This window comes from Pipistrellus hanaki (genome assembly GCF_964339955.1).
Source record: "Pipistrellus hanaki genome assembly, chromosome: 7".
Classification (NCBI taxonomy): Eukaryota; Metazoa; Chordata; class Mammalia; order Chiroptera; family Vespertilionidae; genus Pipistrellus; species Pipistrellus hanaki.
In genome coordinates, this window is record NC_140509.1 from 12065547 (window position 1) to 12084376 (window position 18830).

The 18830-nt window shown below is 53.8% G+C and overlaps 1 protein-coding gene across 1 annotated transcript; it reads right to left on the reverse strand.

Moving 5' to 3' along the window:
* Window positions 1-1517: 1517 nt before the first annotated feature.
* PRPH2 (peripherin 2) lies at window positions 1518-15975 on the reverse strand (the record flags this gene model as incomplete). The annotated part of the gene is made up of 3 exons (XM_084890301.1): window positions 1518-2267; window positions 5773-6019; window positions 15395-15975. 3 exons carry the CDS (start codon window positions 15973-15975, stop codon window positions 2055-2057), a joined length of 1041 nt encoding a protein of 346 aa, XP_084746427.1. The 3' UTR covers window positions 1518-2054.
* Between the last annotated feature and the right edge of the window lie 2855 nt (window positions 15976-18830).

Sequence of the window (18830 nt, forward strand, 5' to 3'; positions counted from 1 at the left end):
GAGGAGACCTGTTAAGAAGCAGCTCACCCTAAGTCTGCTCTGAACCAACTGGTGATAATTATTGGAGGGTCAGTTAGTCCTTGGTCCTTAGACCATAAAGCTGCTTATACCTGCCCCTATAACCTGGCCCCATTCAGATTCATATTTCTCTGTTTGGGAAAATACGTTTTGACCAGGGGGGAAAATGCTTTGGAATTTTTACTTAAATCACTATAGTGATTAGATAAATTCAGCTGTGGTCCAGACTCTAGCAAAATGTTGAGATTATTTGGATAAATTGATAGTCACTTTCTTGGAGGTAAGAAAGTAAAAAGGCAGGAAGGAGGTGACTCCCATGCTGTTGAAACACAGCTCCCCTGGTCATGAACAGTCCTTCTGTTCAATGTCAGGTTTGGTTTTGTTATATATATATATATATCAGGTAGAGCCCTAGCTGGCCTACAGACTGAAGGGTCCCAGTTTTGATTCCAGTCAAGGGCACATGCCCAGGTTGTGGGCTCAGTCGCCAGTGTGAGGCATGCAGGAGGCAGCCTGATGGTGATTCTCATCATTGGTGTTTATGTCTCACTCCCTTTCCCTTCCTCTCTGAAATCAATAAAAATATTAAATACATATATTTATATATTAGGTAAAGTTGGTGCTATTGAATGGGCTAAGATAGGCATTTTCATACTATACACAGTGGTTTTCAAACAATGTAATTTTTAATGTCTATTGTACAGCTTAGTTACACACCGGGCCTAGAGCAGCACTTTCCCGGTGGTTCTCAGCACTCCTGAGAGGAAAGCGGGCTCCGGAATCAGAAGCCGAATTAAACCTGGGACCACAATCTCAGTGGCCAAACACCTTTGGTGGGTCTTGAGCATGGGAAAGTTAGAGCCCCAGAGCAAACCCAGGCAGCACCAAAAGTCCTGCTTTCTCCACACCAAACACTCAGGACAGCGATGGAATCACTCTCTCCTTCAACTAAAAAAGCTTCCTTTCTCTCTTTTTCCTGAAGGAGCTGAGAACTTGTGTTGCAGTTGCTAGCTCAGGAAGATGGGCTGTCTCGAAGAATCCTCTTTAATGCAGAGGCATCCCGGGAATATTGCTTTGGAGGATGGCTGTCTGGGGATAGAAACAGGAAGAAGCTCCCCGAGGACTCTGCCCTCCACTGTAGACAATTAGTGTTGCCCACGGGGGCCGACATGGCCACCTGTGCGGGCGTCCCTGGGCCCACCACCAGGTGAGGCCTGGTCTCCAAAGGGTAGACTCCTGTCTGGTTGTTGCTCCTCTTCCACGGAAGGGCCGGAGGAGGCCACCCCGACCTTTCGGGGTGGGATGTTGCTGGAACATGACAACAGCTTGACTTCCTCCAACCCAGATCTCACTCCTGGCCAAGTGAGGGCACGGGATAAGACAAGAGCAGGCATTCACCTGCGTTTTTGGTGGGGAGGGAGAATCCTCTGTTTCTCAGTGCTCTTGCCCCATCATCGGAGAATTCTTCTTTTGAGCCCTCCCTCATTTGGAGAGTCCAGTACTCTTACAAGAGTATAATTGTCCCCACTTACCGCCATTAAGCAGATAAAATGGCTCACCTGTCGGTCTTGGCATTTTTTTTTTTAATGATAACGTGGCCAGTACATTTTTTTCCGACTCCTGTGCTTATGCACCTGGTGACGCTTTGGATATAGAGGGAAGCCTCTGGGAGCTGATAATGGCAGACTCAGCAAAGGGGAGCAGTGCTTGGTGTGGCCAGGAGCCGCAGGGTGGACCTGAGGTGGGGGCTGTGGGAGAGACAGGGTGTGGGCTAGCCATCCCCAGAGGCCCCGGAAGCCCCTGTGAGGCCGTGTGCCGGAGCAGTGCGTCTGAGGGGCTCGTTCTTCACATTCTGAGTCATTCATTCAACAAATGTTTGACAGATGCTTGTAGAGACCCTACACTTTCCATCCCACCACCAGGGAGAGTCTGTGAGATGGCTGTCCTCGGGACCTTCAGATTGAACGAGGGTGTGTGTCCGAATGTCTTGGAGTCCATTACTTCCCAGGTTCAGGAAGGAGGGGGACCGGGGGCCGTCAGCCAGCCTCTGGGGCCTGGCCCGCGTCTGCGCCCTCGGCTTCCACCTGGTTGCTCTTGCCCAGCCTCTTCAGGCTCTCCAGAAAGGCCTTCCAGGTCTCGGGCACGCTCTTCTCCAGCAGCCAGCCCTCGCTCTCGCACTCGGGGTCTTCGGGGTTGGACACACTCTCCAGGGCCGTGTGCAGGTAGCGCAGCCCGGTCGTGGCGGTCACCTGTGGGGAGAGGAGACTTAGGGGAGGTCTGGGAGGAGTGGCGGGGATCGGGGCTGCCGGGAAACCAGGAGCCCTTGGCTGTTCGTGACTGGGGCTCTTCAATGAGGCAGGCTCTGAGGAGTATCGCTGCGGCACTCAAGACACCAGCCCCTATCCAACCTCATCTCTTCCCCCCCCCCCCTCCCTCTCCAGCCACCTGTGCTGCCTTAGGTCCCTCCGCACCCAGCCTTTCTCTTCCCCGGTCTGTACCGTTGCTACTTTCTGTGCCTTGAATATTGTTCCTCCACATTCACCTGTTAATTCAGCTTCAGCTCCTGTTCTTCCCCATCCTCTCAGGTCTCTCCTGTCCTGGGGGCATTAGGCCTGGGCTCCTTCTCTCTGTGCCCCCCCTCGCCCCCGCGCCCCCAGTTCCTAACATACTCTTTGGCACACATTGGGAATTCAGTAGCTATTTGCTGGAAGGGATTTTTAAATGACCTCTGCAAACAGTGTGCTGTGTGGTTTTCTCTACCTCTGTCATCGTCAGTAGTGTGGAGGGTGAATGGGTGGTTTGTTCGGATTTGCTCATTAGTAATCACTGGGGCAGACTCTGGGGGCCGAGTTAACCACGTGAGGAGGAAACCTGTTTACTCATCGGGTTTGCAGATTTTCAGGTGAAGTGCGTGCACTGTGACACTTTGGTATGTGTAGGCCGTGGCACCTGGTGCGCGGTGAGGGGTCAGCGGTAGTCGGTTATTAGTCATTGTGGGCAGTATTGTTTCCAGCTGTCCATTGTATTGTGTTAGTCACTTGTTTCTACACAAAGTCCAGGCGTGCCCTCATATGCTTCTCCTTTTAGGGCAGGGGTCCTCAAACTTTTTAAAGTGGGGGCCAGATCACGGTCCCTCAGAGAGCTGGAGGGCCGGACTGTATGAACTACTAATTCCTACTGTAACACCTCGGCTGCGCTCACTGCCCAAAAAACCTGGCGGGCCGGATCAGACTCCTCTGCAGGCCGCATGTGGCCCGCGGGCCGTAGTTTGAAGACCCCTGCTTTAGGGCATAGCAAACTCTGAGGGGACTGGGCCCCCTAATGGAGAGCGTTCGCCCCGAGGCAGGTGACCCTGCTCCGTCTCCTTCACCCAGTGAAACGCACTGGACCACACCGGCTGGCGGGAGGGCCTCAAGAAGCATCTGTTGAATGAATGCTATGGGGCAGCAATTTTCAACCCATGTGTTGCAAGAATGTATAAAACATGCTGTGACATCTCACTGTTAATTCAGGGGCACTGACCTCTTTTCCCTTAGATTGTCAAATAATAAAAATAAAAAAGACAACAGCTACACAACCCTAGTTGTCTGGTGTAAGTGAATCAAAATTACACTTTTTTTTTGGTCAGATCAGAAAAAAAATTTTTTGGTGTGCCACAGAATTTTAATAATTAGTTTATGTGTGCCATGAAATGGAAAAGGTTGAAAATGGCTACTCTGGGGGCATTTTATAATTGTGGTAGTAGATGGTAACAGTAACTAATAGAGTTTAAGTTATTGTTATGGCCCATTGAAAGTTTAATAAATTGAACAGTGCGAGTCCTCTTCCTGCATGCACCACTGTGACCCCCTCCTGCCTTCCCGAAGGCGGCCCGCGGCTGCGCTGAGCTTTGCCCTTGGTGATGGTTCCCTTAGGCTCAGGCCTTAGATGTCATCCGCTAACAGGGTTGTGAAGTCCGGGAGGGCAAAGCTCAGGACAGAATCCTATCTTAACCCAGCCACCCTCCGCCCATCACAAAGCTCTGCCCACGAAATACCTCCAGTAAAAGTAGGGGTACTTGAGCTCCCTGTCCTCAGTGAGCTGGTTCCTGAAAAGGTGCTGCCCTGAGAGGCAGCCAGGTGTCCCAGCCTCCTGGCAGTAGCTTCTCTCCTAATTCTACCCACTCGTTCCCAAGACTCTCCCTCAGCATGAAAGGAAGCCCTCCCTCCCCGCCCCTCTCAGGGAGCACAGCCCCTCTGGGAACGTGGCTGCTGGACTGTCAGCCAGGGGCACAGCTGCATGAGCATTTCCATAGACTAGGGGTGTCGAACTCAATCAGAGAAGGGGCCAAAATCTAAAATCCAGCCTAAATCGCGGGCCGAATGGTTTACTGAACAGTCATAAACTGACAATGTCATAAACTGACAGCGGAGTGCAGTGATGACAGCGCGGTGCGGGCCACATTGCAAGGCCTGGCGGGCTGGATTTGGCCCGCGGGCCTCGTGTTTGACACATGTGCCATAGACGGAGAGAGAGACTTAAAGGAACCGTTCAGTGAATCTGCTCTGATGGGAAGTTTCCCCACCTAATGCCTCTGGTTTTGTACACTTAGAATTTGGAGTCTGGATTTTCTGCTCAGCTCAGAGCAGGAGCCCACGTCTCCCCCGTGCCACCGTGGTCTACCACTCACTGGTGCATACTCCCACGTAGCACCCAGGACAGCGCCCGGAGCACAGCAGGTTTGTGAAATCCCTTCAATAAGTGAATTCAGCGTTCACTGAGGGCTTCCTACATCCCAAGCCCGTGGCTACAGAGAGGAATTAGGCCTCACAGCTGAGGTGAAGCCACAAATAATGAGCATAGCAGGTAAACGGCGATCGATATCTCAAAAGAAGCATGGGTCCAAAGAGCTCGCATTTGCTGAACATTCGCCCATACCTACTGAGTGGCCCCAGAGCTGTGCTGTCAGCCCATATAACAGGGAGGTTAAGCACTTTCCAAGACCTCACACCAAAAAGTGGAGGCACAGGCTGAACCTGTCTAAAGCATGCAGAGGGAAAGCAGCCAGACCATAGGTCACCTGATACATGATTCCATTTATATGAAATAGATCCACAAGGACAGACCCCAGATGGGGGGCTGCCTGGGGCTTGGGCTGGGGGTCGGAGAATGACTGCTTAGCGGGTGTGCAGCTTTCTTTGGGGGCGATGGACGTGTTTGGGGACTAGATAGAGGTGGTGGTGGCTTAACATTGTGAATGTTCTGAATGCCCCTGAATTGTTCACTTCAAAATGGTTGGTTTTATGTCCTATGAATTTCACCTCAGTAAGTTATTCTTTAAGAAGGGAGGATGGGGGTGTTGGGGTTCAAGCCTTGGCCTTCCTGACCCACGCCAGGCGGAGGGCTGGTTCCAAGGAGGGAGGGAGGGAGGCCTGTGCTCCAGACCCAGTTTCTTCCCTTTGAATCCAAATAGGCCCTGGCTGGTTACTCAGAGCATCAGCTCACGGACCGAAGGGTTGTGGGTTCAATTCCCAGTCAAGAGCACCTACTTCGCTTGTGGGTTCAACTCCTGACCCTGGTCAGGGCAGGTGCAGGAGGCAACCAATCAATGTGTCTCTCTCACACTGATGCCACCCCCCTTTTCTCCTCCCACTCTGTCTGAAAATCAATGGGGAAAGTATCCTCAGGTGAGGATTTAAAAGTAAAAATAAAACGCAAAATCCCCATGGGCAGATGGCTCCCTCTCCCCTGCCCCGCGCCCGGCCCGGAGCCTACGCCGGAGAGCCAGACGAGGAGCGTGAGGGCGCCCACGGAGTCCATGAGGCTGCTGTAGTAGCTCAGCAGGGCGGCCCGGCAGCCCCGCGTCCACAGGTTGAGCTCCTCCGTCTGGTGGTCGTAGCTGTAGTGCGCCGAGTTGTTGGTGAGCTGGTGCTGGATGCAGGGCCGCGGCGAGCTGGGGTTGCAGCAGCTAAAGGGGACGCCGTCCACCAGGTACCTCCCGTCCACGTTGCTCTTGATGCGACTGGAGGAAAAGCAGACCGCTCGAGAGGGCCGCTCGGACTTCTCACCAGGGGCCAGTTCCCCCGCCCCCACCGCAGTCTCATCCATTCATCCATTCATTCATTCTCTCGGTAATATTTGCTGTGCGCCGGCTATGTGCCAGCCAGTGTTCCAGGCACTGAAGATGGAGCAGTGACCCCAGAGAGCCAGTGCCCCGCCTTGCTGGAACTTATGTTCTGGAGCCAGGGGTGGGGAACCTTCTTTCTGCCGAGGGCCATTTGGATATTTATAACATCATTTGCGGGCCATACAAAATTATTAACTTAAAAATTAGCCTGCTGGCCTTAGCCGGTTTGGCTCAGTGGATAGAGCATCAGACTGGGGACTGAAGAGTCCTGAGTTTGATTTTGATTAAGACCACATGCCCAGGTTGTGGGCTTAATCCCCAGTGTGGGACGTGCAGGAAGCAGCCAATGATTCTCATCATTGATATTTTCATATCTCTCTCCTTTTCCTTCTCTGAAATCAACAAAAATGTACTCTTTAAAAAAAATAAAGTTATTTTTTAAAAATTAGCCTGTAACATTTGGTCAAACATTTAATTAACTCATCCCTTATGCCTTGGCAGGGCCAGGCCAAACAATTTTTCGGGCTTTAGCCCATAGCTGGATGTTCCCCACCCGCCCTGTTCAGGGGGGTTGAGATAGATGATAAATCAATAAGCAAATAAGTGGGGGGTGTAGAGATCCCCAGCCAGGGCACATACAAGAATCAACCAATGAATGCATAAATAAGTGGAATAAGAAATCCTTGTTGCCGAAACCAGTTTGGCTCAGTGGATAGAGCGTCAGCCTGCGGACTGAAGGGTCCCAGGTTCGATTCTGGTCAAGGGCATGTACCTTGGTCGCGGGCACATCCCCAGTAGGGGGTGTGCAGGAGGCAGCTGGTCAATGTTTCTCTCTCATCAATGTTTCTAATTCTCTATCCCTCTCATTTCCTCTCTGTAAAAAATCAATAAAATATATTTTTTTAAAGAAATCATTGTTTCTCCCCTTTCCCCCCTCTCTCTCTTTAAAGACAATAATTAAAAAATATATATTAAAAATAAAGACAATATAAATAGATTTTCATATTTAGCTTCTAAGTAAAATCTCCTTCATGTGCCAAAAATGGTTTTGCTCAGTGGATAGAGTGCAAACCTGTGGACTGAAGGATCCCAGGTTTGATTCTGGTCAAGGGCATGTACCTTGGTTGCGGGCACATCCCTGGTAGGGGGTGTGCAGGAGGCAACTGGTCGATATTTCTCTCTCATTGATGTTTCTAGCTCTCTATCCCTCTCTCCCTTCCTCTCTGTAAAAATATCAATAAAATATATTTTAAAAAATCTCCTTCATGCAATAAAACTCCCCTCATTCTCATCCCTGGGCCTCCAGTCCTTTCCCACCCCACCCCACCCCCCACCATGGCCAACGTGTCTGTCCTTTTGGGGGGCTTCATGCAGGGAGAGCAAACGTGGGGTCCCTGAATGTTCTTCTTCCTGGTTTGCTTTTTTTTTTTTTTTAAACCCAAGTAGCAGCATTATATACTCCTGTCTTTTTTTTTTCTTTTCTAAGGAGTGGAAGTGGGGAGGGAGAGAGACAGAGAGAGAGAAACATGGATGTGAGAGAGACACATCAATGGGTTGTCTTCCACACACACCCTGACCAGTGCCCGGGATCCAGCCTGCCACCAAGGTATGAGCCCTTGGCCAGAATCACACCCAGGACCCTTCCGTCCACAGGCCGACACTGTATCCACTGAGCCATCCGGCTAAGGCTATACTCCTGTCCTTTTACCCTTAACAGTGTCTTGAAGATGTTTTATATCTGCCAGTGGGGAGTGTTGTCAGGTGTTCGGTGAGCTGCATGGTGTCCCCACTGTGCAGATGGTACCCGGGGTTCTGTGCCTTTCCCGTGGTGGGCGCTTGGGGTTTCCTAGTCTCCTGTTAATACAACCATGCACATGTCGTCCTTCATGTTATGGATCCATCTAGAGTAGGGGTGTCGAACTCAATCAGAGAAGGGGCCAAAATCTAAAATCCAGCCTAAATCGCGGGCCGAATGGTTTACTGAACAGTCATAAACTGACAATGTCATAAACTGACAGCGGAGTGCAGTGATGACAGCGCGGTGCGGGCCACATTGCAAGGCCTGGTGGGCTGGATTTGGCCCGCGGGCCTTGTGTTTGACACATGTGATCTAGAGGGTAAATCCCTCAAAGATGCATTCCTGAGCCAGAGGGTGAGCACCCCAGACCCTTTCTGCATCTCTCCTCAGAGCTGGGCAGCCACACCTGCGAGAGCCACTCCCCACAGCCACACCGCACAGGTTTGATGGAGGATAGGTAAGGGAAAGCTGATCCATGCAAAGAGTATCCTGGGTCCCTTCTCATTGGCTCATTGGTTGGAGTGTCGTCCGTAAACCAAAAGACGGTGGGTTCAATTCCTGTCAGGGCGAGTACGGGAGGCAACTGATTGATGTTTCTCTCTCACGTCGATGCTTCTCTCAGAAGAACATATCCTTGGGTGAGGACTAAAAAAAATATTATCTCATGGTTGTTTTAATTCCCACTTCTCTCATGACTGGAGTTTGGTGTCTAACATGTTGCAGGGCCATCTGTGGTGCTCGCTCTGGCAGCACTTGTACTAAAATTGGGACACGGAGATTCGCAAGGCGCCTGCGCGAGGATGACACACCAAGTCATGAAGCGTGCATATTTTTACTTAATAAAACGAGGCTATAAAGAAAGACCCAGCCCAGCTGGTGTGATTGAGCGTTGATCTATGAGCCAAGAGGTCCTGGGGGGCCATTGTGACAACGTGACACACTCCGGGGTCACATGTGGAGGGTGCGGGGGCCCTGTCAGCTGAGGAGGCTGGGAGGGAGCGCCCGCTGAGAGAACGGGCTCCCCACCAGCGGCAGAGTTCTCGCTCCAACCCCACTGACCATGTCACAGCCCACCCCGAGACCAGCCCCACCGCCACCTCCTCATCCCCTCGTGGGGAGCAGCCAGCTCGCTGCCGCCCCTGCCTGACCCCCTGCCTGACCCCCTGCCCAGGCGCCGCTCCACCAGCACCGCGTCCCCCAGGGGCGTCCCCAGTGCCCTCCCGCGGGAAAGAGCCAGCGTCAGCGTCAGCGTCAGCCGAGCCTGCACCTGGGCAGCACTGAGGCCTCTCTCCCGGGCTGGGGGTGGGGGGACCACCCTCAGCGGCTGGGGGTTAGCGGAGACCTGCACGGGTGCAGCTGGCCCAGCCCTCGGAGAAGGTGGGCTCCCCCCAGGCAGGGCCCTCTCCCTGGGACCTGGCCCACCACCAGGTGGTTCTGCAGAAGAGGAGGGGCCCCAGCAGGGCAGGGCCGCACCCAGCCCCGCACCTGAGTGAGGGCAGGACTGTAGTCTGCCTCCCGCACCTGCCTGAGGCCAGGCCGAAGTCTACGGGCTGAGGCCCCAGGTCAGAGCTGCCTCGGTCTGCAGGCTGGCCTTCTGGGTGGCGCCTTCCCTTCACCTTGCTGGTCCCTACAGTACAGGGCCGTGTCCCCTCAGACTGGGGCTCCCTGAGGACAGGGCCGTGTCCCCTCAGACTGGGGCTCCCTGAGGACAGGGCCGTGTCCCCTCAGACTGGGGCTCCCTGAGGACAGGGCTGTGCCTCCTCTTTCTTACGCCCCTCTTCACCACTTTATATTCTGTGGCCACCCAAAAAAGAAACACTAATGCTGCACTTGCTGAATCCCAGGTGCTCTATGTGTATTCTCCCCTTTAATCTCCACCACAGGCCTGTAGGGCCTGCCATTTCTCAGATGAGAAAACGGAGGCTCACAGAGGCCATGGCCAAGCTCGATAGGGCTCAGGTGGGGACTGGCTCATTAGCAGCCATCCTGCCTCCCCCTCTCCCTGCTGTGCCGTTTCCCTTCGGCGTTCCTTATTGATTTATGGATTCACTGACTAAATTATATTGGTTTCTCCAGGGAACTCTGACGCGATGAGTTCCCGTCAGGTGGCTTGGCCGGGGGACAGAAGGGGCAGCCGGCGGCCCATGAGGTCGGAAAGAATGGCGCTGCGGGGCTGAGCACGGGCTTGTCAGCTAAGACCCTCAGGAGCCTGGGCTGAGCAGGCAGTTTGCAGCCTGGAGCACAGATAGGAACAAACAGCCCCCTGAGCAGCATCTGCCCGGCTGTGTCTCAGGAAGGCGATGGGGCTGTCATCTGTGTTGGAACAGGGCAGGCACCAGCAGACAGACGTGCTTTGGGGGAGGAGGGCCAGTGGGGGGTAGACAGCCTGTCCTCAGGGAGCCCCAGTCTGAGGGGACACGGCCCTGTCCTCAGGGAGCCCCAGTCTGAGGGGACTCAGCCCTGTCCTCAGGGAGCCCCAGTCTGAGGGGACACGGCCCTGTCCTCAGGAAGCCCCAGTCTGAGGGGACACAGCCTGTCCTCAGGGAGCCCCAGTCTGAGGGGACACAGCCCTGTCCTCAGGGAGCCCCAGTCTGAGGGGACACAGCCTGTCCTCAGGGGGCCCCAGTCTGAGGGGACACGGCCCTGTCCTCAGGGAGCCCCAGTCTGAGGGGACACGGCCCTGTCCTCAGGGAGCCCCAGTCTGAGGGGACACAGCCCTGTCCTCAGGGAGCCCTAGTCTGAGGGGACACAGCCCTGTCCTCAGGGGGCCCCAGTCTGAGGGGACACGGCCCTGTCCTCAGGGAGCCCCAGTCTGAGGGGACACAGCCCTGTCCTCAGGGGGCCCCAGTCTGAGGGGACACAGCCCTGTCCTCAGGGAGCTTCTAGCCAATGTGTAGACGGTCTAAGATGTCTATAAATTGCGCAGGAACAGGAACAGATGCCTACAGCCAGCGGGTCCCCTCGCCGACAGTGAAGTGAGGGTTTGGTGCCCACTCCGCCCCTTGTGAGAGCCGGGCCAGGCCTCCCACCTCTCAGCGCCTGGGCCGCCCTCCGAGCTCCTTCCTGTCTGCCTCTCACCCCAGACACGGAAGCTCTGCTCATCCTGAGAACAGGAAGCCACCAGGGAACTGTTCCAGACAGGCCGGGACCTCACGGCCTCCTGGTGTGATGCGGTCAGATGCCCGGAGCAGCACCCTCTCAACCCCTCAGTCCGGTGGCACCTGCGCCCGGACCGGTCCCGGGGGGCGGGCGGAACGAGGAGACAGCGTGGCTGCGGCCGCCTGAGCCGGAGTGAGGGGGATTCTGCAGGACACGCGGCCCTTTCTCCCCGACACTCATGGCATGAGAGGTAACTGCCGCCCTGGCCCCAGTGGCTCATTAGGTTGAGTGTCACCCAGTGCACCAAAAGGTCACCGGTTCGATTCCCAGCCGGGGCACGCACCCTGGTTGTGGGTTCAGTCCCAGGCGGGGTCCCTGCAGGAGGCAACCCGTCCGTGTTTCTCTGGCACATGGATGTTTCTTCCTTCCTGTCTTTCTAAAATCAATGCAAACGTTTTTGGTCGGTTGTTTGGTCGGTTGGTTTTCAGGAAAAGATAACTGTGATGGAGGAGAAGAGACTCAGAAGCACCCAGGCGCAGAGTGTGGGCTCGGCTTGGATCCTGATTTGAACAAACCAGCCGGAGAGGACATTTTGAGACGATCAGAATATTGAGCAGTCTGGGTATTAGATGATATTAATGCTAATTTTGTTGAGGTGATTACTTGTACTTACGTTAAACAACAAAACAGAACAAACAAAAAACACCCTCCTTATGCAATCCCTCCAAAAGCATTAACAGGTAAAGGGAGATGATGCCCAGGACTTGTGTTAATGAACTGGAAAGGCAGTGTTTGTGGAAGCTGGTGGCGGTACATGGGAGTGCGTCAAACCTCTCTGTTTGGGATGCTGGGTTTTCTGTGTGAAAGCTGAAGATGGAAGCACTGGCCGCCAACTACAAATCCTCCTCCGGAGGCCTTGCTTCTCATGGCCTCTGTGACCTCGGAATTCCAGCCCCGGGGATGCTGCTGAGAAAAGCCGGGAACGGCGGCCACTGACCACTTCTCGGGGCTTTGCCGTCTCAGAAAACACAGGCACTGTCTGTGTTGGGGATCAGCTTTGTCAGGTAAACGTAATAATCTCTCTGAGTGAGCAGTCAGAATGCGAATGAAAAGAAATGTGAGGGGGGAGAGAAGTGCCACTCAAGTTCTCTCCTTCATTCCTTTGTTCTTTCTTTCCATCAACGGCTAGCCCTGGCGCTCAGGCAGCAGCGGCTAGCCCAGGCCCTCAGGCAGTCCGCCCCCACAGAGCTTTCTGGTCACAGCCCGCAGGGGCCTCACCTCCCTCACAGACACACTGAGCTTTGATTTAAGTTTGTGGGGAATGATGATGTAGCCTCTCTGTCAAGGGAACCGATCAGGCTGTTCCCTTGGCAGCACAGTGTGACGTCATGAGGTGGGGTTGGAAAGGAGAAAGGATTTCCGTTCTACAGTTCCAGTTCTAGAAATGCAGCCTAAAGGAGAAGTGGGGCGGGGGGACGAAGGAGAGAAAGAGGTGGGGAAAGAGAGAGAGACAGAGAGAGAGAGAGACAGAGAGAGAGAGAGAGAGAGAGAGAGAGAGAGAGAGGGAGAGGAAAAGCCTCAAAGATGCCCATTCCGGCGATAGTTATAATAGAAATAAAAGACAACTGAAATGACCACATAATTGTGTCCATTGTCCAGTGGACTATTATACAATCAGTGATCATAATCATTTTAGACAGATGCTGTCTGATATCACGTATACGTGGAGGCGGGAAACCAGAATGCATAGAAACGCCCTAGGTTGATGGCTGCCAATCATGGGCCGCCAGAGCCGCTATCGGTCCAAGTGCACAGACGTCCAGTGATAAGATGGAATGTTCTGGGGATCTAACGTACACGTAGTAACTACACTGAACAACACTGTGTTACATCCTCGAAAGGTGCAAAAAAAAAAAAAAAAAAAAAAGTTGCTCAAGGGAGTAGATCTTAAGTACCCTCCCTGCAGAGGAGAGATTGTGATGATGTCACCTAACGAGGGGGTCAGCGGAGGCTGTGGTGGCGATCATTCTGCCATCTATGGATGTATCAAACCGACAGTGTGCGCCTTCACCTTTCACAGTGCTATTTGTTCACTGTGTGTGTTCATCATGTCGCAGCGATGCTGAGAGGAAGTGATCATTTTAAACATTAAGCAAAGGCTATGCTATCAAATTGCAAAAATGGGCTCTCAATTGTCTTTATGCCGTGGTTACACCGTGTCATCACGTGCATGTTAACGAGGCTAGGATGAAAAGTGAAAAACTAAAGTGAGTGAGGTTTAGCTGTGACTGAGAATCCAACTTGAATTTCTTTTTCTGTTTTTGTTTCTCTTAATGTTGTCACCTGATTTTTTGTGTCAGACACTTTTTAAAAAATCCAAACAAGTTGGTTGGTGTGGAGCACTGAGCTTAACGTTTGCCTGGAAACGGAACAGCCTGGAGAATGCCTCGCTCTGGGGCAGAAGGGGATTGGGGATTACAGGGAGATTTTTAAGTCTCTCCAAGGACTGGCCCTGTGCGGACGGCAGTCACGGGAAATGACGGGAAAGGCAGGGTTGGAAAGCTCACAAGGGCTGGTTCTACGGCAACATCCCTCTGCCCCCTCCTCTGGCCCCTCCGCACCCCATCCTGGAACTCTGCTCCTCCCTCGGGCTGCACACCCTCCCGGGCACCGTCCAGAGACCATGCCCCCGCGGTCCCTGCAGACCTGTCCCCTGCGCAGGGCAGCGCAGTTACAGCCCCTCCTTGGCGGGGATTTGCAGCAGTAATCCCCGGCCGGCCGCGGAGAAAATAGAATCCTGGCCGTGACCTTCAGCCTGACCGCCCTCCCACCGAGGTGCAGCCTCCGGGTTCGGTGGTGGTGTCTGGGCTTCACCAAGCCCCCTGCCCTGTGCCCAGCACCGTGTGCACGCCCCTCGGACTCGCCGGCCTCAGAGGAAATGGCCTGGGTGATGACCGACCTCCTGCACCGGCTCAGGAGGCCTCTCCCCGGAGAAGGGCTGGGCCCGGGCGGCGGGGCACCGGGAGCCGTGTGCCGGCATCGCACGCGTGGGGACTGCAGCTCCAGGGCGAGACTCTCTCCCACCAGCACCTCCCGACTTCCCACCTGGGCTGCTATAGCTGCACACACAATACTTCAGACACGCCAGGTACCCGGGGAAAGTCTGATGAACCTCACAGATTGTAAAGGGGTGAGGTTGCTAGCACGTGTGTCTAACATTGAAAGTTACCTCACTGCATTATGGCTCCTTAAGGAATGAGTTATTATTTGATGACTAGATTATAGCCTGTTCGCTTTTGAATTCCAGCACAAGGGCTAGAACTTGGCAAGAGCTTAATAGATGTTTGTTAAGTGAATGAGTGAATGAATGAATGAGTCCTCAGAAAATAAAAAGGACAGAGTTAGTTTACATGGACTTGGGAAATACTAAATTGAGGTGACTTTTAAAGTAGATTTTGAGTAATTAGTAGAGTTTTGCCAAGTAGAGAAAGAAAAAAATAAACATACAATGCTTCAGGCACATTCACCGTGTGGCACTGCTGTGATTAAGAAGGAAAGATTTAATGAGCGCCTGCTGTATGCCGGGCGGGCTCTAGACGGACTATCCAGTGTCTTTATCTAACCGCTGGGCAGGCGAGGGCCCAGAGGGCGGGTGACTCACGCACGGTCCCTGGCACTAACGGCAGAGCCAAAGCCACGGCCTGGACTTCCCGCTGCCCGCCCCCTGCTCTCCCCTCCACACCCACGGACACGCCGAGGGCGGGGCTCCGCCCCAAAGGCTGGAGGAGGGGAACGAACCGGGCAATGCAAGCTTCTGTGGCTGCACCCAGGTCCTCCGAGTGAGGAGACACGCTGGCCAGCATCTCGGGAACGCGCTCTGCGAACGCCAGTCCTCCCCGGGACTCCTGTCCCACGGCTTCCACAGCCCACACCTCCTCCCACCACAGCCGGACGTTAGGTGGGACCGTACGCAGAGGCCACCTTTACGGATCAACGCGTCAGGATGTCAGCCATTCCAGCCGAAACCGGTGTGGCTCAGTGGATAGAGCGCCGGCCTGCGGACTGGAAGGTCCCAGGTTCGATTCCGGTCAAGGGCATGGACCTTGGTTGCGGGCACATCCCCAGTAGGATGTAGGGGGTGTGCAAGAGGCAGCTGATTGATGATTCTCTCTCATCGATGTTTCTAACTCTCTATCCCTCTCTCTTCCTCTCTGTGAAAAATCAATAAAATATATATATTATTTAAAAAAAAAAAGAGGTTCAGCACAGCGACCACCCACGGGGCGGACAGGACACAGGCTTCGAGCCGTCAGCTCCCACCCCCGGGGCGGGGATGGGCCAGGAGGGGGCAGGAGGGTGGGGGGGGGACTCACTCTTTGACTTCTTTGGAGGAGAAGTCCAGGTAGCGGTTGCTGATCCACTGGATCTCAAACCAGTCCCGGAAGCCGTTGTTGCCGCAGCACCGGAACTCGATCTGCAGCAGGTCGATGGTCCTCTTCATGAAGCAGCGGCCGGGCGTGTCGGTGTCGCGGTAGAAGCGCAGGCCCTGCCGGAGCCCCAGGGCCAGCGTGGCCTCCAGGGAGCCGCGCAGCAGGAGGCAGCAGAGCGCGGCCAGCAGGAGGCCGGCGTGGCCCAGGGCGCAGGCCGCCAGGCAGGGCCGCAGCCAGGGCCGCCAGCGCGCGAACCTGGCCGGGTCCAGGGCGTCGTAGCAGAGCCGGCCGGCCAGCGCGTGCAGGGCGCAGGACAGCGCCCCCGCCCCGATCAGCGCGTTGGGCACCAGGTGGCTCTCCGCGTTGTCCATCACGTCGCTCCTCTTCCGCAGCTCGACCTTCAGGAACAGCCCCAGGCCGAAGACGGCCGTGCCGGCCAGCACCGAGAGCCAGTTCAGGAGCCAGAGCCCCTGGGCCAGCCTCACCCGCCGCTTCTGGTCAAATCGGACCTTGAGCAGCGCCATGGCGCAGGGCGCGGTCCTGGCGGCCTCTCAGCTCCTCCGGGGCCTCAGCGAGCCCAGGGCCGGAGACTCAGGGCCTGCGGGCGGGCGCCGCTCCGGGGGCTGCCCATGGTGACGCCCCGGCCCGGGACCCCCTCGGCTCAGTCCCAGCTCATGCAGGGGCCAGTCCTCCGGCCATTCCTGCAGCTGCTCCTTCCCAGCCAGCCAGGGACAGCCTGAAGGTGCAGATTAGAAGGGGGACCCGCAGGCAGCCTGCTAATCTCCTTAGCCAGTTCATCCCATTAGATAAAGCCACCCAGGCTCACCGCCTGCCCCAGAGGCTGGTGGACACCCCGCACCAGAGTCGGCTCAGCCTGGAGCGGCGTCGGGGGCAGAAGGACAGGCTGGCCAGAGCAATGGGGCCCGTCCGGGGGTGGGCTCAGGTCACAGAGCACCTTTCCAGGCCAAACTCCTTCGAAATGTAAAACTTTCTGTGGCCGTGCCCTGGCCGGCCGCTCAGTGGTGAGAGCGTCGGCCCGCACACTGGAGGGTCTCGGGTTCAATTCCCAGCCACGGGCACCTACCTGGGTTGCAAGTTTGATCCCCTGTCCCTGTCAGGGCACGTGCAGAAGGCAGCCAATCGATGTGTGCCTCTCACTTCCCTCCCTTCCACTCTCCAAAAATCAATGGGGAAAATATCCCGGTGAGGAATAACCAAAACAAAAAACAGCTTTCTATGGCGAAAAGACATCATTATTCAAGTTGAAAAACAGCAGATTCTGAAAAAATATTTGCAACATGTAAACAAAAAAGAGAATGAATAAGCGAATTTTTAAAACTCCCATAATTCCACAATCAAAAGATCAACTGTCAACTGGATAAACAGGCCGAGGACAGGAACAAATGACTTGGGCTAAGGAAAGTTGAGGCTCTGACTGAGTAGCTCAGTTGGTTAAAGCATCATCCTGATACCTATCTACCCATATGCCTCTCCCTCTTCCTTCCTCTCTCTAAAAAACAATCAATCACAATTATAATGAGAGAACCTGAAATGTCCAACAAATAGAAAAGTTGTTCAATCCGAGGAGAACACAGGGAAATGCAAATTAAAACTAATAAAATCTAAATTCAAATTAATCAAACTGGATTCATCAGATTGAGCACCTGTTACCAAACAGTGAAAACAAAGATAGTCTAAAGCACATGTGTCAAACACAAGGCCTTTTTTAAAATCCTCACCCGAGGATATTTTTTCCATTGATTTCAAGGGAGAGTGTTGAAGGGAGAGACCAGTGGGAGAGAGAGAGGAATATCCACGTGAGAGAGACACATCAATTGGCTGCCTCCTGCGCTCACCCCCACTGGGCCCGGGAACCTGCAACTGAGACACGGGCCCTTGACCATGAATCAAACCTGTGACCCCTCTATCTGAGGGTCAATGCTGAGCCAGCCCGGCCAGGGCTAAACTTTATTTCTTAAAACAGCTTTAGACTCACACACACACACACACACACGCACACACACACACAACTAACAGAAAGGACAGAGCTCCAATAAACACCTTTTCTCTAACCAGCTTTCCTTATCTTGTGATGGCGTGGTACATTTGTTACATTGGTGAGCCAATATTGATATAGCATCGTTATGACTGACTAAGCCCATAGTTTCCATCAGGGTCAGCTCTGTGTTGTACGGCTCCATGGGCCTTGCCAAATGCATGACTTCACGTGTCCCCCACGTCCCACAGTCTCAGACAGAATGGTCTCACTGGCCTAAGAGCAGTCCCCCATTCCTCCCACTCACTGCCCCTCCTCGCCCTGCCCCAGCCCAGGCTTCCCCTGTCCCTATGCATTTGCCTTTTCCAGAATGTCCGATCGTCAAAATCATAAAGTGTGTACCTTTCCAGACTTGTTTCTTTTCCTTACCTGCATGCACTACAGGTTCTCCGTGTCTTTCTGTGGCTTCATAGCTCGTTTCTATTTTTCGCTGAATAGTATTCCACTGGGGTGGGGGGGGGACCTTTTTTCTGCCAGGGGCCATTTGGATATTTTTCACATCATTCACGGGCCACTCAAAATTATCGACTTAAGAGTTAGCCTGCTCTATGAGGTCAAACATCTAATTAACTCACCCTAAGGCCTGGGCAGGACCAGACACCGGATTTCTCGGGCCTTGTCCGGGCCCTGTCGGCCCCCTGGCCGGACGTTCCCCAGCCCTGCACTACGTGGTGCACACTGTTAGCTGAACCCCTCACCTCGCCGAGGGCAGCGAGCTGTGCCTCCGGTTTTCGGCCTTATAAATGGAACATTTTAACATTTGCATGCAGGTTTTTCTGTGAATCACCTAAGAGCATCATTGCTGGATTATGCGGTAAGGCTATGTTTACCTTAGTAAGAAAATGCCCGTTTTCCACAGTGACTGCTCTATTTTGCAGTTCCACAGACAAGGAAGGCGAGTTCCTGTTGCTCTGCCCCCTCGCCAGCATTTGCTGTTTCAGTGTTCAATGTTTCAGCCATTTTTAAAAAAATATATTTTATTGATTTTTTACAGAGAGGAAGAGAGAAGGATAGAGAGTTAGAAACATCGATAAGAGAGAATCACCGATCAGCTGCCTCTTGCACACCCCCTACTGGGGATGTGCCTGCAACCAAGGTACATGCCCTTGACCAGAATCGAACCCAGGACCTTTCAGTCCGCAAGCTGACGCTCTATCCTCTGAGCCAAACCGGTTTTGGCTATTTCAACCATTTTAATAAGTGTGTAGTGGTATCTCATTGTTGTTACTAAAATATATTTTTATTGATTTCAGAAAGGAAAGGAAAGGGAGAGATAGAAATATCAATGAGAGAGAATCATCAATCAGCTGCCTCCTACACGCC